At 38.6% G+C, this 25,000-nt stretch overlaps 2 protein-coding genes across 2 annotated transcripts; one reads left to right on the forward strand and one right to left on the reverse strand.

Annotated features, from left to right (window-relative positions):
• Positions 1-3,369: 3,369 nt before the first annotated feature.
• Positions 3,370-12,547, forward strand: LOC109912808 (homocysteine S-methyltransferase 1-like; the record flags this gene model as incomplete). The annotated part of the gene is made up of 4 exons (XM_048593329.1): positions 3,370-3,596; positions 6,034-6,239; positions 7,246-7,322; positions 9,755-12,547. Coding segments are annotated over 4 exons (587 nt in total), but the record flags the coding sequence as incomplete, so codon positions are not given.
• Positions 12,548-13,504: 957 nt separating this feature from the next.
• On the reverse strand, positions 13,505-23,762 carry LOC109912807 (basic immunoglobulin-like variable motif-containing protein). The gene is made up of 5 exons (XM_048593330.1): positions 23,637-23,762; positions 19,233-19,365; positions 18,438-18,521; positions 16,307-16,403; positions 13,505-14,261 (listed from the first exon to the last, which is right to left on the reverse strand). The coding sequence occupies exons 2-5, from the start codon at positions 19,349-19,351 to the stop codon at positions 13,968-13,970; spliced, it is 594 nt and encodes a 197-aa protein (XP_048449287.1). The 5' UTR covers positions 19,352-19,365; positions 23,637-23,762; the 3' UTR covers positions 13,505-13,967.
• Between the last annotated feature and the right edge of the window lie 1,238 nt (positions 23,763-25,000).

A 25,000-nucleotide genomic window follows, 5' to 3' on the forward strand; every position in this document is an offset into this window, starting at 1 on the left:
TCTAAATATTAAAATCAATGTAAGATATGCAAGTTCTAACTCATTTCTGTACTGTAGATGACAATTAATTGTAAGAATTTCTCTGCACCTATGAAGTGTTAAAGCTAATCATTCATGCTACTGAATTCATATCTGAAACAAACTGGATTTAATGAAAACAAAGAAATGTGGGTGCTGGAAATCAGAAACAAAAACAAAGATTGCAGGAAAAGCTCAGCAGGTCTGGCATCATCTGTTAACATCTTGGGTCGAGTGACCCTTCCTCAGATTTAATGAAAGCTGTCCTAAGTATTACAACTGAAAAACTGTAGCTGTACAGTGCCATTTGTCATGAGGGCTGAAGACTCAGGAACAATGTTGTGGCATTTTCCATAGCCATTAGTTTGTGAGCAATATTTTGGAAAAACTCATGCAAACTTCTGATAATCAAGATCATAAAGTTATTTATATCTAACACATAGCACAAACAGTTTTTCAGATGGTATCATACTATTCCATTTTATACGTGCTGAAACCTGTAGGTTATAGTGGCAAATATAAATATAGATGATCAAATGCCACATGACTATGGGATGTTGTCTGTATATTCAGCCCTGAACAGTTGCAATAAAGTAGGTTGCCATGTTGGCCTGGTAAACTGGAATTCTGTAAGCTAAAGAGCTCAAAAACAAATTTCACAGAGCTTAGAGTTTGTTATTCACTTTCTGCATGCGATTAAAAATATCTCATGGTAAGGTAAGGGTTATGTGGACAATGGAGGGAATGAACTGAAAGGGCCAAATGGCCTGATCATATTCACATTCCATCCCTAGAGTGCAGCCCAGAAAAAGTCAACAGGACAGGAACTGTGATGAATCATAAGCACATTTTATCCTACCGAATATGAATAAGAGGTTCCAGTCCAGGTCCAAGGAATTCATTCAGGAGCTCCATTGCTGTTACGTAACCCACACCAGGGATTCCTTCAGTGTAGTCACTGCCCAGAAAATAGGCAAGATTTATCAGCTTTGTTCGATCAAGACCTGAAACAGAGACATTTGCCAAAATTGTTTCCACCATTCCTAAAATACTCTCCAGGTATTAATAACAAAGAAACATTACTATCCCCGGCAGCTGTCTAAGGCTAAAGCAGATAGTTCACAAGCTTGGTGTTGTATCTGATCCTGAGAGATGCCCCTCAATTTCTGACTTCTTGTGTATCCTATGTCTTTGCTTAGGCCCTAAAGCTCATTAATTTCTTCTCAAATCTCTCTTCGTCTCTCTCCTCCTTTAAGGTGCTTTTAAACCCAAGTCTTTGATCAAGTTTATGACAATCCCTTCTAAATTGTCTTTTGGTGGCTTGAGTTCAATTTTCTCAGAAATGCCTTGAGATATTTTTACTACATTAAATGTGCTTTGTCAATGCAACTTGCTATTAGACCTAATAATTCTGTGCGATTTTCAAAAATAGTGTTTAATTTCAAAGATTGTAAAGTTAACTGAGTCAACTAATTCAGGCATTAATTTAATATTAATGGTACCTCACAATGATGGGGACTTAGGTTCAATTTCAGCCTTGAGTAACTGTCTGTGTGGAGTCTGCATGTTCTCCCTGTGTCTGCGTTGGTTTCCTCCCACAGTCCAAGCCATACAGGTTAGGTGGATTGACCATGCTTAATTGCCTTGTAGTGCCCAGGGTTGTGTAGCTAGGTGGGTTAGTCAGGGGAAAAGCGGGGTTACGGGGAGTGGTGGGGAGCTGGGATGCTCTTCTGATGGTCAGAGCAGACTCGATGGGCCAAGTAGCCTCTTTCTGCACTGTGGGGATTCTAGGACTACAATGCACTTTCACAGTGGGATAGCACCTGCGACGCTGTGCCACGAAACAAACAATGCTATTTTCTTAACTCCCAGATAGCATTAAGAGCTAAAAGCCATTTTACAGATGTGTTTTCATGACTGTGATTAATGCAAAATAGCTTGGCGACAGTAACAGTTTGACTGTTGCAGACACCATCTTGGATTCGGTGAATCACTAAATGAATTTTACAACATCTCTGTACCAAAGGACAATTGCAGTTTAATGTTACGCATTTATAGCCTTAATCAGAGCTGCAACAATGATTTCCCTTGTGATCTTGACAATTGTGCCTTTTGCACATGGCCTCCTCCTGCCTATCGAATGTTTTTCATAGATGTATCAAGTCATTACCTGGTGAAACAAAGCTAGATAGGAATTCTTAAGTTGCTTCATTTTGCAGCAATGAACATAGAACATAGAACATTACAGCGCAGTACAGGCCCTTCGGCCCTCGATGTTGCGCCGACCTGTGAAACCAATCTGAAGCCCATCTAACCTAAACTATTCCATTATCATCCATATGTTTATCCAATGACCATTTAAATGCCCTTAAAGTGGGCGAGTCTACTATTTTTGCAGGCAGGGCATTCCACGCCCTTACTACTCTCTGAGTAAAGAACCTACCTCTGACATCTGTCCTATATCTATCACCCCTCAATTTAAAGCTATGTCCCCTCGTGCTAGCCATCACCATCCGAGGAAAAAGGCTCCCACTGTCCACCCTATCTAATCCTCTGATCATCTTGTATGTCTCTATCAAGTCACCTCTTAACCTTCTTCTCTCTAACGAAAACAGCCTCAAGACCCTCAGCCTTTCCTCATAAGACCTTCCCTCCATACCAGGCAACATCCTGGTAAATCTCCTTTGCACCCTTTCCAATGTTTCCACATCCTTCCTATGATGCGGTGACCAGAACTGTACACAATACTCCAAGTGCGGCCGCACCAGAGTTTTGTACAGCTGCAACATGACCTCATGGCTCCGAAACTCAATCCCTCTACCAATAAAACCTAACATACCGTATGCCTTCTTAACAATGCTATCAACCTGGGTGGCAACTTTCAGTGACGGTCCAGTGCAGGCGTAGACCCCGCAAGAGGCGGGGCCTAGGGTGCCGGCCCGACACAGGCGCAGATTCCCCGGGATGCCGGCCGCCGGCGGGGCCTCAGTCTGATCGGATTTTACAGTTGCCTGTGAAAACTGCTACTTATGTAAATAGTCTCTTTCTTTCCTTAAAGGATCAATTCATTGTATTTGTTGTCCTTTAAAAAATTTGGGAGACTGGACTATTATTATGATGTTAAAAATACATAATTTTCTTTCCTAAAACATTAATAAAACTTAGAGTTCTGCAAAGGTAAATGTTTAGGTCATCAGCTGTGAAAAATGGAAATCTAGTCAAGACTTTTTTCTGATTTTACTTCCTTAGAAAAGTATAGACTATTTGTATGGTGGTGTAAGACAAAATATCTTCTAAGAAGTGAATATCAGTTAAAATTGTATATAATTTTCAGATTTCACATTTGTTTAGTATTCACATGGATCATTTATGAAATAATTTTAAAATGCTACATAATCTTTTGTTGGTTGTTGCAGGAATTAAAAACTTGGCATCGACCTCAGATGCAGTCTTTGATAACTGCAGGAGTGGATCTCATTGCAATGGAAACAATTCCCAGTCAGAAAGAAGGAGAAGCTCTGGTGGAACTTCTTAAGGAATTTCCTAATGCTAAAGCTTGGCTGTCATTTTCTGTCAAGGTGCTTAGGTATAAGTTTGAATTATTAATGAAAGTTAGCTTTATTATTGAATTCTAAAATACTATGTAGGCTTTAACAAACGGGTCTGATTGGGCTTATGAGTGATGTCAAACTAAACGGTGCAAAAGATGGTAAAGGAATCTGGGAGCCGTTGTAGACTGAATGCTGACCGTGTCTGGCTATTGTAAAATTAACAAAGCAAATTGAATTCTGAGCTAAACTGCCAATTCAATAGGGTTACCATTCTGAGCTATATATGCTAAAGGTGAATATGGTAAAAGGTTTTGGGCCCTGAAATTCCTGAGGTTGGAAAAGATGGAAAGCTTGATTTTTGCCAGGGAAGCAGGACTCGGAAATTTGTGACAGAATATGATTCTGTTGCTTCTCTGCCATATACATTGGTTTATGAGCCATAGAAAATATTTTATTTCTCTCCAAATACGTGTGGGTGGGGCTTCTGGGCTTTCTCTTGAATTCTAATTACTATGACCTCTGCACAAAACGTGTTTGCCTTTGAATGTCCTGGCGACACCTTGGAATGAGTGACTGGAGAGTTAAATAATTAGCTCATTTTCTAGCACACAGATTAGCATAAGCACCACTGAAGGCCAGTCTTGGTTATACAGATGACCTGGTCTCGAGAACAGTTTTTGTAGCTTTGAGTTACAGTGGATCGATTTCTGCTGTGTAGTTCTAAATGGTCTGAACCCAAACAATTTGGTATATTGGACAAAAGTTCTGTAATGGATGCTGCCTTGATTGTAGGCACACCCACAAGTAAAACAGCCATGGATCCTGGAGTGAGGTAAGTCAAGGGATTATTGGGCAGGAAGGTTTGCCTACCATATGGAAGAGGCAAGGGAGCTTGGATTGTATCATTTATGTTGATAGCAAGTTGATGTACTACCTTCTTGGTGTGCCTTCAATGGGAAAAGGAACCCTCCAGAAATACTACACCTCCCCTATGCCCCTCGCTATGTTAAGAGTGAAAGGAAAAAAGAGGCAGCCAGCTCCTGTTAAAGTGGGTTATTTGCGTTTTTAACAAAGCAGCACCAACCCTCACCACCCCCCCCACTTCCTCAACCTTAGCAAGGGCATGTAATATCCAGCTGACTGTTACAAACTAGTAAAATTTAAGTTCAGAAATTATGTTGCAGAGTATTTCTTCACATAAAAGTTACATCTGTGACCGTCTGTAGGTCAGCAGTTAGGCAAACAGCTTGGACATTCAAAATTCAAACCCAGGGCTTGTGAGCCAGGGGTGAGAGAATGAGTGAAGAATAAAGTAGATTAGCTGAATGGCTCTCTTTAACATCCCTTGTGAGGTTTATAATTAGAAAAGTTGTATCTTGGGATTGAAATTAAGTATTTAATGCTTTTCCTGGTTATGAATTTTCTTGGAATACTAAATGCCATTGGGATATTATTTAACAAAGCTTATTTTACACAGTAAAATTAAAAGTTTCTGTTGTAACATTGCATCTCTTGTAAAGAAAGAATAGAACAGATACAACTGAAGACTTCTTTGTCATTATATCAAACCAAGGCAAATTGGGTTTCTTTTGAACAACTCCTACAGAAAAGCACTTTCCACAATGATGCGTTTGAAAGCCAGTCTAAGACTTGTAAACTTTTAGAAAATACCACTCTCTGAGATCAGCCAAAGAAAGGACTCCAAGGGGAATTTTAATTCTCTCCACCCGATGAAGGAGCAGAGTCAAAATAGTTCTCAATCAATAACCATCAACTAGATTTCCAACCTTCTGCCCTCACTCCCCAACCCTCCCCCAAGATGTTGGTGTTGAGTTTGGCCTGGGGGTGATCAGCTCTCCACTGTCATTTAACAGTCAGTTTTCCGCTAATAGCTGAAGCTAGGATACCACCCCTCAGGATCAAGTAGTACTGGCTCTGCAAACTGCTAGTTAATTGGGTGTCTGGCTGCTCTGTGGTTGCAGGAGCACCTTGCAGGAGTGCAGGTTATTGCTGGGACATCAGACTGTCCCCATTGGACATCGTCATTGGCGCAGACACTGAGGTAACTGAGTGGGGACTTTATTTTTAAAACCACTGGCATGTGAGCTTAAATTCAGCCCCATATTTCCTGAGACAACAAGGTGCAGAGCTGGATGAACACAGTAGGCCAAGCAGCATCATAGGAGCAGAAAGGCTGATGTTTCGGGCCTAGACCCTTCATCAGATCGCCCTGCAGGAATCTAAGCAGCATGGAGATGATGGTAACAGTGGCAAGACACGTGTGGAAGATAAACAGTGCAATTGTCAACAGGCTAGCAACTATCTATAGTTAAAATACCTCCTTTAATCTCATTATTTCACACACACATTGCAGTTTTATTCTTAGAATTACTGGGACTGAATATGGATCTGCAGTGTAATTTTTACCTTAGTTTTCTAATCTTTATTTCAATCTATATTTCAGGATGGGAAATGTATTTCCCATGGAGAGAACTTCGAAGATGCAGTGAAGTTTGCAATTAAATCTGATCAGTTGGTGTCTGTCGGATTAAACTGCTGCTCTCCTGATATAATTAGTCCACTCCTTATTAGTGCCAATAAAGCCAGGGGACCAGAAATAGGATGGATTGTATATCCCAACAGTGGCGAAACATGGGATTCTAATACGCGGTGCGTAATTTATTCCAACAACTGTAGAAACATTTTGTATAAACAGCGTTTGTTTTTAAAACTAGGAAATCTTTTAATAGTCCTAAGTCTCCTTCAACAAGTTAGACCTGTTTATTTACATTACATGGTGAGAAATGTTAATTCATATTTGTTCAAAACTTTTAGCTTCAAGTTAGACTTTTGATTTAAGTGCTATGCAGATTCTCAACCTTCAGTTTCCCAATCAAAGTAACCTTTCAAATATTGCAAAGATCAATTACAATTATGGAAATTGATGTTCAATTGCAAGTATAATCAGCCATGAATGATTAAGAACGCTAGCTGAATTTTCAATGATAAAGTAAAGGTGGGTAAATGTGATCATTCTTGGATCACAGCAAGAAATGTGCGGGAACAGAACTTGAACTGATGAAACAATTCACTTTCATTTCACTTCATGTTCTTCTATTCACTGTGAATGAAAAGCTTGCGAGTAGTCCAGTTGGTGTCTTGACTTGTGTTAACTTGGTTCACTTTCGAGAATATGAGCACTTGCTACAGAGATCCTGACTAAAACGTGGGAAAGGAGTCAATGTCCCCCCCAATAGGTGTAAAACAGTGAAAGCCAATTCTGCAAGACACAGGCAATCAGATAATCTAGAGGAGTGTAATTGACATCATTGAACCTCAGTAAATATTTAAATCAACCCAAATTTAAATATGTTACAACAATTAATTTGGGATGAAATGGACAGAGAATTTGTAGGAATTTACTTCTATATGGCACTATTGCTTTTGATCTCACTTATAGTTATGATTAATTAGGATATAATATTGATTCTGTTTTATAAGACGCTTTCCAGAATTATTTTCAAATGACTTTACAGTTAGGAGACAGTGGTTTAGATAAATGGTCTGCTATGAAACTAAAACAGAAGAACACTTTCTACTGTTTTCTCTGTGCGCTGTATAATGCCTAGGCTATAGATTTCTTCATGTTGTGTTTCCAATAAATTTATTTTCCCAGCTGGTGGAGAAAATCAGTCAATAACCAACTTGCAAAGTTTGCATTGGAATGGAAAGAACTTGGTGCTAAATGGATTGGTAAGTTTTTAGAAACTTGAGTTTGTATGGCTATGTTCAAACAGACAGTAACAAAACGAATAAATACAAACTAAACGCTGGAGATACGCAGAAGATTTGGCTGCATCCAAGGAGAGAGAAACTGAGTTAACTTTCTGTGTCAAATATGACTCTTCTCCATGGAACCCCATTGGAAAGGTTTTATATTGGACTCAGCGTTAACTTTGTTTCTGTCTCCAAAGATGCTGCCAGACCTGCTGAGTTTCTCTAGCAATAAAGTCTCAGATTGTTCAGTTTGTCACTTTTCAGTGAGGCAATGGAGACCACTGGAAGTGTGGGCACTCTGAGCAATTTCTGCTTCCTGAACATAGGGATGCTACAAATAGCTCCAATAGTCCTATCATTGCTTTGACTGCAATCATAAAATTCAGAGACAAGAGGATTAATTACTAATCCTAATAAAATAACACTGGAGAACACATATACTTGCAGTTGTTTGTTAGCTCGCCGGACTGGTTGTTCTGTGGTGTGCAAGTCTTTCATTACCCTTCTAGGCAACATCATCAGTGCGACCTCTAATTGAAGCAATTGGTGTTCTGCTTACTTCTGAATTTATATGATCCTGTAGTGCGATGGTCTTGTCGCTTCTGGTTCTGTTTTAGCGGTGGTCTGTATCCAGGGTCTATTTCTATGTGTTTATTAATGGAGTCCCGTGTTGAGCACAAGGCTTCCAGAAATTCCCTTGCATGTCTGGTGTTCGCTGGTCCCAGTATGGTCCCTGTCGAATTGATGGCCCTCGTTGTCTGTGTGTATTGAGACAAGTGAATATTGGTCGTGTCTTTTTACTGCCAGCTGATGTTTGTGTATCCTGGTCGTCAGTTTCTTCCCTGTTTGTCCAATGTAATGTTTATTGCACTCACTGCATGGTATTCTATATATAACGTTGGTCTTGTTTACTGTCGGTATGGGGTCTTTAGTCTTTGATTAACATTTGGCACAGTGTTGCTGTAGGTTTGTGTGCAATCAAGCGGTCTCAGGAATCTGGTAGTCATTGCTGATATATTTTTGACGTAGGGCAGCGTTGCTAGTGTTTTCTGTTGTACCATGTCCTCCAACTTGTTTGTTTTGTAGGCATCTGCAGACGAAACTCCTTGGGTATCTGTTGTTGGTGAAAACTTTGTGTAGGTGTTCCTCTTCCATGGAGAGGAAGAAAACAACAAACAGCTCCCGTTCTTAGACATAATGGTAGACAAAATGACTAACGGCGAATTCCGGACCCAAGTGTACAGGAAGGCCACGCACACAGACCAGATCCTTAACTTCAATAGCAACCAGCCCACCATACACAAACAGACCTGCATCACATTGCAACACCCCAGAACTCCGGAGAATGGCGGAGGAACACCTACACAAAGTTTTCACCGACAACTGATACCCAAGAAGTTTAGTCCACAGATGCCTACAAAACAAACGACAGTCAGAGGACACGATACAACAGAGACAATAGCAACGCTACCCTACATCAAAAATATATCAGAAATAACTACCAGACTCCTAAGGCTGCATAAGATCATGATTGCACACTAACCTGCATCAAATGTTTACAAAGACTAAAGACCCCATACCGACAGTAAACAAGACCAACGTGATATACAGAATCCCATGCAGTGAGTGCAATAAACATTACATTAAACAAACAGAGAGGAAACTGACGACCAGGATACATGAACACCAGCTGGCAGTAAAAAGACACAACCAATATTCACTTGTCTCAATACACACGGACGATGAGGGCCATCAGTTCGACTGGGACAAAATGACCATACTGTAATAAGCAAACAACAGATATGCAAGGGAATTTCTGGAAGCCTGGTTCTCAACACGGGACTCCATTAACATGCACCTAGAAATAGACCCTGTATACAGATGCTGTTAGAACAACAGAATCGGAAGCGACAAGACCATCGCACCAGACGATCATATAAATCCAGCAGTAATCAGAACATCAATGCTTCGATCAGAGGTGACACTGATGATGTTGCCTGGAAAGGTAACTGTGGTCTGCACACCACAGAACAACTGGCTTGGTGAGCTAACGAACAACTGCATCTACAACCCAAGCTACAAATTTTCGCTAAGACCTAAGACCTAAACTTGTTGATGAACTGCAATAGGTATTCCTTGTGTAGAAGGAGGAAGTTTTAAACAGGAACTCTTTGCTCTAATATGAATTGCCTTAGCTGTTATTTTCAGTCTGTTTCAAGTGCTGTACAGCGCTTGACAATCATTATCCTAAACATAACTATTTGTAACATCTAGCACATCTATTGGTGACTAAATAGGTATATAATTAAGCTGGATGTTTCTTGAAGAATTGGACAGCTGAGCTTTATTCATAGGTTATGAAGTTAGATCAATCCTTCAGTATTATTAAAAATACCGATCTGTTATAGGTGGCTGTTGCAGAACTACTCCAGCTGATATCGCAGAGCTACGACGTACCCTAACACTGAATTTGTCACATGATTGAGCTTCGAATATTGGCAAGAACAATATGAATGCTATGGAATTCTATTGCTATCACCTTACAGTTATTGCAGTTTTCTGAGTTATTTATCGAGCTAATGGTATTTGTAGTAAGTATTCAATAGATTGGTTTCTTGAGTTTACAAAATTCTTATGGCCTACTGTTCAACTTTAATCTAACCTTCAAATGAATGAAGGCATACTTTGATCTTCCAAAAGTCTTCATTTGGAATGTCTCAAAAGATGACTTTCCAGACTTTGTAAATAGCGTTTGATCAGCAGATAGGCTTCTTCAGTATGGCAATAATATTACTGAAAAAGCTAGCTTCACACTCATTTTCTTAACATATTTCAGCATCAGTAGTTCCATGGAACAATTCAATTAGTATTTCATGATAAATTGAATTGTTGCAGGAAGACTTATCATGATTTTAGAATGAGTGAGGTGTCAATTTTAAGTAATAGAAACCTGTTTAAAAACTAGCAACTTCATGTAACTTCCTGACCTGTCACCTCCACCTTGACTGGTTTGTGGTATTATTGCTTTCCTATTAATCCAGAGACCCACGTAATGTTCTGGGGATCCAGGTTTAATTCTGGCATTGGCAAATGGTGGAATTTGAATTCAATAACAATTTGGAATTAAGACTAATGATGACCAGGAAAACCATGGTTGATTGAGGAATATGGTGGCCTAATGGTAATGGTACTGAACTACTAATCAAGGGGCTAATGATCTGTGGACACAGGTTCAAATCTCACCTGGCCAACTGGTAGAATTTAATAGAAAATAGATAGAAATTAAATTAATAAAAACTTTTGGGCGGCATGGTGGCTCAGTGGTTAGCACTGCTGCCTCACAGCGCTAGGGACCTAGGTTTGATTCCACTCTTGAGCGACTGTCTGTGTGGAATTTGTACGTTCTCCCTGTGTCTGCGTGGTTTTCCTCCCACAGTCCAAAGATGTGCAAGTTAGGTGGGTTGGCCGTGCTAAATTACTCATAGTGGCCAGGGACGTGTAGGTTAGATGTGTTAGCTGTGGGAAATACTGGGTGGGGGTCGGTTTGGATTTGTTGGGCTGGATAGCCTGTTTGCACACTGTAGGGACTCGGTCAAAAAAAAACCCATCTGGCTCACTAATGTCTTTTAGGGAAGAAAACTGCATCCTTACCTGGTCTGGACTACATATGACGCATGACCCACAGCAACGTGGTTGACTCTCAAATCCATTAATGATAGCCAACAAATATTGGCCAAGCCAGCACTACCCACATCCTGTGAATGAATTTTAAAATCTGGTGCCATCATCACTTTTAAGAATTTTCAGGGCCAGCGTCAGTTGCTGTTCCACTCATAGCACAACGTCTCAGCTCAGATCGTTCAAAGAATTGATACATGGGGGAAGATGTTATCGTGGATTTGATTTGAGGAGGCATATTTAATGTCATATTTCCACAATATCGCTATTGGAATTTTACCATTGTAGCAGTTAATGATGTCTCACATTACTCCCAGTGTTGCAGCTTCAGTCATCCCTTCTAGCAGACTGTTCCGATGAAAATAAGTATTTCTCCCTTTTTTTTTGTCATAAATTCACCCTTCACAGTACCAAGCTTATTTGTCTTCCTGCCTTGGCATTTCTGGAAGTAGTGTATAAGATTGGTTCAGCTGTTCCATTAAAGTATTTGATATCACAAAAATTGCTGGAAAAATTCAGCAGGTCTGGCAGCATCAGTGAAAAGAAGTCAGAGTTAACATTTCAAGTCTGGTGACTCTTCATAAGAACTGGCTAGGAAAATGTTGATGAAAATGCAGAAAATAGGGTGGGGGAAGGGGGTAAGGAGTAAACAATAGTTGGGGATAGAGCCCAAAAAGAGAGAGAAGAACAGGGACAGACAAAGGAATGGATAACAATCTAGCTAGGAGGGTGACTAGCAGTTAATGGAGACTGTTATTGGCTAACAATGGGTTGTGTGTAAAGCAGACTGAGATAACTGTGTGTGAGGGTGGTGGCTGGGACATAGAAGAGTTCAAGCCCTTAAGTTATTGAATTTGTTATTGAGCTCAGAAGGCTGCAGGGTCCCCAAGTGGAAAATCATGTGTTGTTCTTCCAGTTTATGCTGAGCTTCACTGGAGCACTGCAGCAAGCCTGAAACAGAGGTTTTGACCAGGGAACAGGGTGTTGTGTTGAAGTGGCAGGCATATGGAAGCTCAAGGTCTTTTTTGCGAGCAGAATGTAGGTGTTCTACAAAGCAGTCATTTTGTCGATGCTTTGTTTCCCCAGTGTAGGGGAGACCACATTGTGAGCAGCGAATGCAGTACACTAGATTGTGGGAAGTGCAGGTAAAGCACTGCTTCACCTGGAAGATCTGTTTAGCCCCTTGGATACTGCAGAGGGAGGAGGTAAATGGGCAAGTGTTACATCTTCAGTGATTGCAGGGGAAGGTACCTTGGGGCATGTTGGGAGTGAAGGAAGAGTGGACCAGGGATCTAATATTTTATGTAATCCTAATTTGATAACTAATTCCTCATAGGTCTTCATTCTGACAGTTACTTTGTCCAAATGATTTTCTTTCTTTCCAAAAGAACTGACATTTTGAGATAGGGTCGGGCCTCCCAACTCTTTTGGGTTTTTGATGGTTCTCTGTGTTGCAACGGGCAGAGCACTGTAAAAATTTAATGAATCTTCTGGAGATTTCAATAAAACTGATTTGACAATAACATTTCAATTTATTCCAGCCTTGCATTACTCAGACGTGTTGAATGATGTTAACCCTTGGGTCTACCAATCTCACCCTAATTTTGGCTCCAAAGTGCAAGATCAAGCAATTGTCTGTAATAAAAAGATTATATTGTCCAATCATCCCAGGCATAAGCCTTAATGGATTCTCTTTTGCAAGATATTGATTTTTTTTCTTCTTGGAGGTCTTGACTTGCAGGACCAGACATTAACTTATTTAAGTGCAAGTGTGCTGCAGCAGCAGTCAGTGCCATTGAAATACCTACACAAAACATTGGAGAGAGAACATCAACACTCTACCCAGGTAAGTTACAGAGTGATCTCTGAAAGCACTATGTAGATTAACGAAAAGGAAGCCATCCTCCTCAGGAAACCTCTGCCCTACCGCACAGCAATACAAGGATATCATGTTGATAGAATGTCCAACTGATGCAATGCACAATTGAGCCATATTAGAAAAGTTTCTGCTTTCCCTTTGTTAGGTAATCACTGTAACACTGCACTTGAGTCAGAAGATATTCATAGAGTGGGCCAAATGCCCTATTTGTTGCACATTTATGATCCACTGAATCCACTACAGAACTGGAGCATAATGTAAGCTTACATCTTACTTTAGCAATGCCACGATCAGTACTGAAGGTTCTTTTGTCTATTATCGTCCTGTGATAATTATAAAAATTATTTGTCATTGTTCAGTGCTGGAGGCAGAACAAGGTAACTCTCAGATATTGTACTGTTGAGTGTAAAACATACAAAAGGATTTTGTTCTGCAGTCTTTGACAAACTTTTTCTTTAAAATCTTATTACTATTTAAATGGCCAATATAAACAATATTTTGTCCCTTTACTTTGAGCACCATTCAATACAAAGTGTCTCCATGCCACTATATTTTGTGTGACCAATTAGATTTGTGTTTTGCACAGACATCAATCCACAACTTGAATCAATCAGAAGAGTAGTTTATTAATTTTTAAAACCATCTCCAAAAAAAGAGATACTTCTGTTTATCTCTATAATGGTTTCTGGAACTCATTCTCTTTTTAAAAAAAAAAAAAAAAAATGCTATTGAAAAATGGAAAATAAAAACAGGACTTGTTTTTAATAATACCTCAATGTGCTTACACTAATTAATCCCTACATTTACACAGTACTGCATACAGTCTGGCCTATGAATTATTTATTACACAATTAAAACAGGTTTTCAAATTGACTTTTTGAAACACCTTTTACCATCACTGGAAAAACACTGCATACGTCGCTGTAAGACTGATCATTTTTTTCTCAATTTTTTGTAGACCACACTTTATACTTGTATCTACCTAAATCTGAATCAAAAACATGCCCAAGTCATTTGGTGTCCCACCTATTCATGTGTTAAGTACACTCAACTATACACTAAAATCATTCAATACTTTCCACTTCAGTGTCACTTTCAGGAGATCCACCATCTCTGTAATCGTATGGAACTGCAACCTGCTTCCATTCAGATGCTTGCTGAAAACCATCACTATCATTCATGGATTCATGATGATCATTTAAAACTCTTTCCAAACCGAGGGCAGAATTACTGGACTTGCAGTCTGATACCTTTGAACGTGTTTCGCACCTGAAATTTCCAATGCTCATCATCCATGTGCTTAATTTTTGCCAGTTCAGTTTTTGGAACGTTATTATGCAATGCAAGTTTCCACCGACCTAGTTAGAGATCACGTCAAATCATTATTAAGGCAAAGATCATAAAATGATACATAACAGAAGGCAGCTATTCAGCCCATCAGACCAGTACCAACTTTTATGAAACAGCTTTGCAATTAGTCGCACTCCTCTGCTCTTTTCCACTAGTATTTTTTTTTCCTTTAAAGTATTAAATCACTTTGCTTTTGAAAATTATTGAATCTGCTTCCCCTTCAATTTCAGATAGTGCAGTTCAAATCATGAGATGTTGCTTCTGGTACTTTTACTAATTATCTAGAATCGGCATCCTCTGGTTACTGAAAACAACTTCTTTCTTAGTCTATCAAATGTTTCAACAATTTGAAGACCTTGTATCATATTGCCGTTTAACTCTTTTTTGCTTCAGGAATAATCCTAGATTCATCAGTCTTTCTGTATAACTGATGTCTTTCAGGTTTGGTACCATTCTAGTAAATCTCCTCTGCAGATTCTCCAAAGCTTGACCTCTTCCCTGAAGTTTGGTGCTCAGAATTGGCCACGATGCCCCATTTAGCGTTGAGCCAGTGATTTATAAAGATTTAATGCATCTAAATTTTTCTTTGGAGTAGAAGTTGGGAATGGACAGTAAATGCTAGCTTAGCTTGCGACAGCCATAATTCATGAGCAATCAAGTGAGTTATGTTAAATCTTTAGAAGTCCAAGCAACAACAAATTTTAGATGAGAGGACTTGGCAGTCAATGCCTCTGTTTATAAAAGCAACAGTCAAATATTTAGAACTATCCATCACTATGACTCATGTACAATTATGATCATTATGTAGTTTTCACCCAGCACTGTGATTAATGTTAATTCCAACAAATTAATCCAACAGTTTAAGTCTACAGTATTCAGTTTCCAAATGCTCAGCAAATGAATTTTGTCAGTTACTAATATGCTGCACAAACATGTCCTGAAAAGGAGGAAATGCCAGTGGGGGCCTTCTGATGTTTCTTGAAAACTTAAAATTTTTGCTAGGGTTGGGGGGGAGAAAAAGGTGCATGGAGTGCTTGTTCCATTATTGATAATCAAGTATAAAATCTCAGATTTAGTGTTTCAAACTTGACAATTTTCCCACCAAAACTTGTTTTATATCACATAGGTGTTCTTCTGTTTGGGAAAAACATGAAACAGGGCAAAGATTACTCAAATTAATGAAATTATTGTTTTGTATCAAGCTGTGCTTAATAATTTCTTCCTCTGTATTATAGTGATTATTAACACATTTGCATGGAATTTGACCACATATAGTCATTTAGAACTGGATATCTCTATTCCAGATGGGCCATTCTTGTGCACATCCTTGCAGCACAGGGCAGTGACTATCATTTAGTTGGCACATGAATAGACAATAGACAAAAAGGAAACCTCAACGTTTGAGGGGATAGAAAGGTATCCTTGAAAAAATGCTAAATTTGTATGGCAGGTTTAGACTATTAGACTAAATTCCAAATATAATTGTCAAACATACAGACTTAAATTATCCCATGCCTTACATTGTGCAAATAACCAGGTCAGGTTGCTTTCAAGCAAATATTTGGTGAATTTTATTTTGCATAGTCTATGTTCTTGCTCAGAAGTCTGGCATTGACTGCAGGACTCAGGTTTCCCTAAATTCTGGGTCAACTAAATCTAAAATTTGATTCAGCATATTCAGGTACATCTTAATGGAAACCTTGGAACATTTTATAATCAACAAATTCACTTTGAACTTAGGGTGGTGTTATAGTTAGCCCTCAATTTCTAGGTACACTAAAAAAGAAAAAGTTAACTCAAAAAAAGCATATCAAACCCTTATAAAGACAAGGGCTGACCCATTTTTGTGAGCAGCTGTTCTGAACAATGATTCTAGTGATCAGAGACACCAGTTTCCTTCAGAGCCAACCACTTGCCTGCTGAGTCCATCCTGTTGTGTTGCTTGTTACTTGTTAATACTCCTATAATTCACAGCACAGGTGCAAAACTGAGATCAAACATTTATTTACTATATTACATATCATCCAAAAAATCCAAAGTCTTCCATTGTTACCTTTTTTGTTTTTCTGTATTGTATACCTTTTTCAGGATTTCGAATATCAAGGTACTCAGGATTCTGAGTGTTGAGATCTATTACTATGTCTGCCCACCTGCAGTTAGAAATAAGTCACTGTATTAAAGGATATAATTATTGCAGTAACTGCATGAAACTAATCACACTTCAAATTATCTCAACATAACTGAAAGTGCCACAAAAAAATTTAGTATGGATAGAACAATTCTGTTTTTAATTAAGACAATAAATTCTTGCTCACTGATTCTAGTTATCACAGGATTATATGTGCGGTATTATTTATTCCAGCAAGATTTACTTTTGATAATATCTCAGCTTTATATAGGAAATAGAATAATGGTTGATGGGTATTTTTCAGGCTGTAAGGTTTCTAGTGCAGTTCCTCAGCTGTCAGTTTTGGGACCCTTGGTCTAGATCTTGGTGTGAAGAAAACAATTTGAAAGTTTGCAATTGTGAAGTGTAGAACGTCAAAACCAATGACAACTTGGTGAGTGGGCAGACAGGTTGCAGATAAAATTCAGTGCAGAGAATTGTGAGGTGGTGCACTTTGGTACAAAGAACATGGGAAGATACTATAAAATAAAGGATATTATCCTAAATGGTGCACAGGAACTAAGAGGAGGTTGTATATTTACACATTTCCCTCCAAGGTGTTCTTGTTCCTTCTGATATGCAGAGATACACAGGTAAATACTAACTGCAACTGATTTGGGGCAGGGGGTGGGTGGGTGAATTCTCTATCTTCTCCAGCAGTACTGCAAAAGACAGGTTTACCAGAATATTCAAATGACAAGTGATTTTCTTGGATTTCTAAGCAATCTCTCTCCCTTTTTCTAAAAATGTATGCTTAAATATTACCTGCCAATTATCCATTGTTTCCCAAGTAACAGATCACAGGTGCAAATTAGTATAGATCCAATGACTGCACCATTCATGAAGGGAGGAATTTAATAATTTGTGGTGAGAAGGATATTTGGTCCTAGCCTCTGACAATCATCAGGTGGGGGCAAAATAGCCTCAAAGTTCTATAAAATCAATTCTAGAAACATCATTTCTAGAAAAGAATCTCCCTCTGTGGTCATAAGTACAAAAGTGGAGCCAGGTAGAAGATGAAACATGAACTATGTGGAACAGGAGTCAAACTTCATTTCATTCACTGCACACCCAAAAGCATTAGAACTGAGGCTTTTCCTGGGAGTTCTACAATAAAGGACGAAAATGGATGAATACTGAGGAAATATTATGCTTGGACGCTAGAACATGAGATTATTGTCTCCGATTTAGGTGTCTGCCATTTAAGGCAAAGGAGGAGAAATTTCTGCAAAGAGTTGTGAACATTTGGAATTCACCACCCCAAAAATATAGTGGCTGCTCAGTGGTTGAGCACTCGGTCAGATTCTCAGGTACCTGTACTAAGAAAATTAAGCTTCATATGAATGGTGCGTGGAGGTGGAGTTGAAGTAGAGACTTTCCTCTTACTGAATGGAGGAGAGGACTGGTAAAACCAAATGACACACCCTAGCTCTTGTTCATTATGTTATAATGGGAAAGCATCTAGAGTCTCAGCACATTGTCTCAGGGTGCCACTAGTTTAAGAAAAAGTGCAAAATTGTCTGAATAATATTTTTGCTTTCAAGTATATAGTATGTATAGTTGAAATTAGATTTAATTAAATTTAAAATGATTTCTTCATTGAAATGTCTACCAATACTGAGGAATGTATAATGTCAATGTGTACCTTATTTGTCTTTAAAATGCTCGGTTGTCTCCAACAGCCCCTCACTTTCTTATTAATATTCTGTGTTAGCTTTCTCTTTGTTGGAGTGATTCTACAGGAGCCCTGTTATACACGTGATCATTTTGTTTTGGAGATCAGACAAAATATAACGTGGCTCTTTTACTAAAGTTGTCCTCAGGTTTGACCAATCCTGTCACCCTTTGGTGGTAGTTTATGCACACAGTGATTGGATAAAGACCATCAGAGATAGCTGGTTCAGTGCAGACCAGTGACCAATTGTGGATGTCTCTGGTGTAGCTACTCAGTTTCACTCAACTGTCATCAGAAGACCTTGAAATGTTGCCTACTATTATGTTAAAATGTTAAACTTACTTTTTGCAGTGAATGGCTGGATGTTTCTTACTTGGTTCACCTATTAAAATCCAAAACTCCATTTCATCAAGGGGGAGCTTCCCTCTGTAAGCAAAAGGGAAAACAAAATGCCTGCAGTACGTAATTAGAAATTGAATATTCTCCTCCTCACTTTGCAATTAGATATACAAATGTACTGTCATCTAATTTAATAACAAAATATGAAAATGGAAAGGGTGCATCATAGGTTCATTTTCTGTTATAAATAATTTGTTAAGATAAATAGTGATGGTCTATTTCAATTAGTTACAGATATCTGAAACAACAAAAAGAGAGTGTGGAAACAGTTTAAACAAGAATGATTAGAATATAGAATTCTCCACAAATTGCTGTCAAAGTAGAATCCATAATTTAATTTGGAGGTAAAATAATTGCTTACAATCTTTCACATATCACAGGTATCTACACTATTAGTAATAACAATCTCAAAATAAATAATTTACATTTGTCCATTTTCCTTTTGATTAGTACATTAATTTAAAACCTTACATTTCATAATATGTACCTATTGGTTCCCTAATATTTAAAACCCATCCATTTTTTATCTGTACTTTTCAAACTTGTAATTAATTGTTCACATGGAAAAAGAAAGCTAATATTTAACTTTATTTTGGAAACTTCTGTAATGTTTCATTTCTCACAATTAAAATGAAACAGAATTCAAATTTTCTTGCAATTAGTCTATCAATTAAATCCACATTTAAGCAACAGTATCATCAAGCTACCAAGGGAAGCAGTACAATTATACTTACTCACCGAAATGCTTTGGATGCCTTTAAAGGGGTAGCCTCAAATCCAATAGGACAGAAGTAATGATTTTGGCAATGGTAGATGAAAGCCATTGACTCATCCTTCAGTCCTTGAGTTAGCTTCATTAAAGCCCCTTCAGCTGGAATATAATCATAAATAAGACTCCAACTATATTACATGATCCTATATTCATCATGCAGTAAATTAAGCTGTTATCATTATGTTCCAACAATTTGTCATGACCAAAGTATCAAGACAAAATGATGGTTGTCAGATTAGCTGGAGTAGTAGAAAAGCCACTAGTTTTGCCAAGTATGCTGGTTTGGGGAAATAGAGGCAAAAATAAACAAAAATCTTTTGGAGTTCCCACTCCTGACCCAGCAACAAATTATTATTGGGACTGCAATCATCTTCATGTTTGCACAGAACAATAGAGTTTTGCCTGCAATATTCCCAACATTGTCATTAGTCGCAGTTAGGTAAGACAGAACAGTGCCTATGGAATTCTACCCAGCAGAACTCAATACTGAGGGAAGGAGAGGAAAAAAAAAAATGTAGGTAGTGCTAAAACAGCCCCTAGGTATCTGGAGATGATAGCACTAAATTATCTACAATTTGCAATTACTGACTGGCAGTTCAAATCTGAATAACTAGCATTGCCTGTTCTGCTTTCAATTTACTTGTGTGTATAAGTAAGTTTTACAACAGCAAAATACTGTGAATGCTGGAAATGCAAAATAAAAACAACAAGATGCTGAAAATACTGTGGAGACAGCAATATATAACTGCTTGATAGTACGGAACCGAAACAGTGCTAAAAAAACAAGATGAAGTTGAATATTTTCGTCTTGCACTCACTCATCAGGACCAGGATGCCAGATTAGACTTAAAAAGGGACACAAATTTACACAGCATGAGGAAAGAATGCTATTGATCAGGCCATTGTTTGTGGAAATGCAGTAGAATAGTCAATGTCAAGCACAGTCTTTCTGCCTGGCCTGAGACCTAGGCCATGGAAATGCAGAGATTGATTGCCAACTTGCTGACCAATCTCCATGACACCTTCCTTCCCTGCCTCCAACAATTAAAAAGATTCAATGTAGGTACAAAACTCCCTTGGCCTTAATAAAACAAGGCCATAATATGTAGTTTCTAGCACGCAAATTCACCCACTGAAAACCCAATAAGTAATCAAATTGGTTTCTGGTGTAATTCTTAGCATACTCCTATTATTTAATAAATGTTGTGACATAGCAGAATCCATCTAGTGTTGTATGCAGTGTGTTGCAAGAATTGTACATACATTTCTTTTTGCCCAATGAAAAGAAATGAATCATGAACATTGCCATTCTGCTGTATTCCCATGGCAACACCCCAAACAATATCTATCCACTGGCCTGAGAACTAAGATTAACTAGGAACTCTTTCCTGTATATCTGTGCCAAGGATGGCCCAAATAGCCCAATATTCTCATGCTATAGACTGGCATCTCTTTTCTCAAGTCCTTGTGTTCAAGTCCTGAAGAAAGAAAGATTTGATGTTTGAAGTTAACTACCTCAAAAACTCAGATAAGGAAAGAGATGCAGGTTCTAATCAACATGAGGGGGTTTGAAAAAAAATTTGATCTGTCCGTAGGATTTCTGTGTCTCTTTAAACTTGTTAACTTGCATGCTTTTCATTTCCCTTCTTCTGTTCCTTTTATAGGAATCTACTTCAACTTACCTTCACAACCACTGTCGCTGTCTCCAATTTATTCCACATGGATTCTAAATAAAATTCCACCTCCCATGTTTTGGATCCACCCATGCTAATGGGAAACTCGAAGAAATTCTGCATTGCTTGAACTGCTTTCCTTGCTGTATCCACCCTATTTCACATCCCTGAACCTTCTCTTCAGCAGCACCAACTCTGTCTCAAGGCTGTCATGGCTCAGGCTTTCCTTTCATCTTTCCTCATCCAGCACTTCAACAAAGAACTTTTCCCCTTTTAAAAGGCTGCAAACTTCAACAGCTCATGAGTACTATGGCTCCTTAAGATCTTTACTCCCCTTTATTTGATCCTATCCCTCATTTCAATCTCATCTCTTTCTATGTACACACAATATATTGCTCACTCACTCTGGACAATCTGTCCTCGGCAAAAACATTAGCTTCATTCCCTAGTATTCATATCTCAATTGAGCCTGGCAGTGTTGAACTCTTCTTTCATCGTATGTGTTTAGTTCTTCAGTTGAGCATCTTCTGCTCAGTGGACTGTTTTGCCTGTTTTCTGAATTCTTCCTCCAATTTTGTCTGAAAACTACTGCTGTGATATCAGCTATCTCAATTTATCTGCTCCCCTCACTCACTTTAAACTCGTTCCCTTAAACCAAATTCTAATATTGTTGTCAAACCTTGACCACGGTGGTGTTGTTTGGTATACTGAGCTTTATCTAGCAGCAGTTGGATGGGAACACCCTTCCTCCTACCTCTCCCTGAACCCACCAATGGACATCAAACCATCATTTCCAAGACCATCACTGGTGCTCTCTATCCTGGAGATTCTCTCTCCATAGCCTCCAAGCTCTTTGATAAGTTTTGGGACAGTCTGCCTCTACATCCTTTCAGTTTCTTCCTGCTTTGCTGAACTAGGTTCGCCTCGTTTTGTTTTGTTTAATATATAATCAATGATATTTTCAGTGCAGTTGCTTCTAACAATTTTCAGTTTCCTGGCCCCAATTGTCTCCTTTTCACCATGAATATCTAATCTTTCTACATCTTATTGTCCACCGTTATGAGTCCGAAGACTCTGCTTCTTCAGTTGTTATCCACCATTAATTTCCTCCACCTTTTTACCTTCGCCAACTTCCTCTAAATAAAAAAGGTTTTTCTGCTGGAACCCACTGGTGTCTGCCATTTTTTGGGATACCTGGAACATTATTTGTTCCAGTCCTGTTTGGATCCTCTCCATTCCTCTGCTCTTTTCTGCTACACTGATTACCGTTACAATGCAATTTCCTGCTCTTTGCTTGACTGGATTTTTGTTAAAAATCAACCTGCTGCTAATGTCTACTTTTCTCCAACCTTCATACGGTCCATCATTATCTAAGAATATAAGGAGTTATACATTGATGAGAGAGTCGAGGAGTAATTTCTTCTCAGTAGCAATTCTATGGCAGGACTGTCAAGGGTGGGACATAAGTATACTCAAGATTGAGACAGAGTTCTGGTAAGGGAGTCAAGGGAAAAGCCAGGAAAGTGGAGTTAAAAGTTATCAATTCAGCTATGATCTCATTGAATGGGCTGAAGGGCCTATTTCTGCTCTTGCATCTTATGACCCATAATGTGATGGACAGGGTTCTCAACTACATCCAATCTGTATTTCACACCCTTCTCTAATGGCTTCCCATACTCCCAGAACCATGATAGGATTTCCTTTGTCATCAGCCTCTGGTTCAACAGATCATTCTGTTTCCCATTTCCAGTGTGATGCCATCACCAAACACATTTTCTCTTCCCTCTTTCAGCATTTCACCATTCTCTCTACAACACCCTGGTCCACTCCTCAATCATTCAACAACTCTCCACTTCCAACAGCACCTTTCCAAGCAAGCACAGGAGATGCACTCCTACCCTTTTACCTCCTCCCTTCATACTGTTCAAAGCTCCAAATATTCCTTCCACATGAAACTGTCATTTACTCCTTTCTATTTAATATATTGTATTCACTGCTCAGGATGTGCTGTCCTGTATATTCCAGGAAAGTTTGCGAAACAACACCTCACTGGACACGAGACATCATTCTGGACTCAACACCAAGTTTAGATTGTAACAGGTGTCTTCATTGTTTCCTTTTTCTTAGTTCTCTGTATTTCAATCAATATCATGCTCATACTATAGGGAGACAATGGCCTAGTGGTATTATCACTGGACTATTAGTTCAGAGACCCAGGTTTGAATCCCACCATGGGTGATGGTGGAATTTGAATTCAATAAAATACCTAGAATTAAGAATCTAATGATGACCATGAATCAATTGTCAGAAAAAAACCATCTGGTTCACTAATGTCCTTTAGGGAAGGAAACTACCATCCTTACCCTGGTCTGGTCTACCTGTTACTCCAGACCCACAAATGTGGTGGACTCTAAACTGCCCTCTGGGTAATTAGGGATGGGCAACAAATGCTGCCTAGCCAGCGATGCCGTCATCCCGTGAATGAATAAAGAAAAAAAGCCTTAGACATACATGGTATTAAAGGCATAAAATATTTGTTTTGTGAAGTCAATATCCCTTGTGATGAAAAATAGATTTGTGTGTTTTGGATATAAGCTATTTCATAGATGTTGCATCACATAAGCATATTTGACAGTTTAAAATGTAGACAAGTCCATGCAATTGTTAATAGATTAATGTATTATTCATTCTAAGTACCAGTTTCTCCAGCTGTTCTATTTTTTCCATGTGGTTTGTACAGAACATATGAACAGCCTCTCACATGAAAATGCTCATTCAGCTGTCTAAACCATCTGTGAAAAGCAGCAGAAAAGAAATATTTTAATATTCATTCAAATTTAAATGAAATAGTTTGGTTTTGATCCAAAGGAGTTCAAGACTAATGGTAACATTTATCTGGAACAGGCCAGTTGGATCGCAATGATCTTTTTCATCCTGCACATTTGCTACAGGACAGATTCCATCACAGCAGATCAAAACTTTTATTATGACAGTCTTGTGCACTTTTTCTTAAATTACAACTATTCTGCCAAAGCTTTCATTAAATAAGGAAATTCTTTGGAATGTTTAAATATATTTGCATTTACACTTATCATAGCTCTGAGAAACATCCTAAAATAATTTTATTCAGTTGTTATTTATGTACCAAAAGCAAACACCAACAGGAGCACAGTAAGCTCACTATCAAAAATGAATGAGTTCTGATATTTCGAAGATGTTGGCAGAGAGGCAACGTTCACATATTTCTTATGACTAAAAGTGAACTTGAACGTTCAATCACAAATGGCCCAATTCAGTGACGTCACCTGTGAACATACTACAAAGCAAAGCCTCTTGAACTCATGTCCTCAATCCATCCTTCTCTTTCTTCCCTTAATCTTCCTTTACAAGAAATGGGATAGAAACTGTCATGTCATTGTAGGACTCCTGAGCCACCCCAGCTGACATTTAACAGAGCTGATCACTGTTGGATAAGGTAATCTTCCCAAAGGGTTATGTCAGATACTGCTTTGAGCTCCACCGGTTTGCTCATATAATACTGGCTTGTGTAGGGATGAGGTAGAACATGTTAGGGTCTCAGGAAGCATAAACTGAAAAGCACAGGTCTCTTCATGGTTAGTACTAGTAATGCTGACTAACAAAGTAATGTGACTTGTAGCTAGTTGCTATCATGCAATAAATTACACCTTGTTAAGACAAAAAATTCTTGTTAAAACTAAATTGTGGTTAATTCTCCATCAGTATAAACCATGAGGCCCTTTGAACCAGTCAAAAATAAGAGGATTGGTGGGAGTTTCCTTCTACCCACAAATGCCACAGCCATCCACAGCACAAACTCTCTTAGGAGATATGCAGCTGCCACTACAACATTGTGTAATGAGGTACAGTCAAATAGTAATCAGATAGCAAACAGTTCTCTGGGAAATAATCATTATATGACTAACTGAATTCTACGTTAATTTTGAAAACATGCCAAGAAACTGATACAGAAACAATTATAAAAGTCATACCAATTAAATCAGGATGAGGGAGAGCTAGCTAATGTCAGTTAAATATTTAGA

Source organism: Rhincodon typus, unplaced genomic scaffold (assembly GCF_021869965.1).
Source record: "Rhincodon typus isolate 14 unplaced genomic scaffold, sRhiTyp1.1 hic_rhity00002679, whole genome shotgun sequence".
NCBI classification, from domain to species: Eukaryota; Metazoa; Chordata; class Chondrichthyes; order Orectolobiformes; family Rhincodontidae; genus Rhincodon; species Rhincodon typus.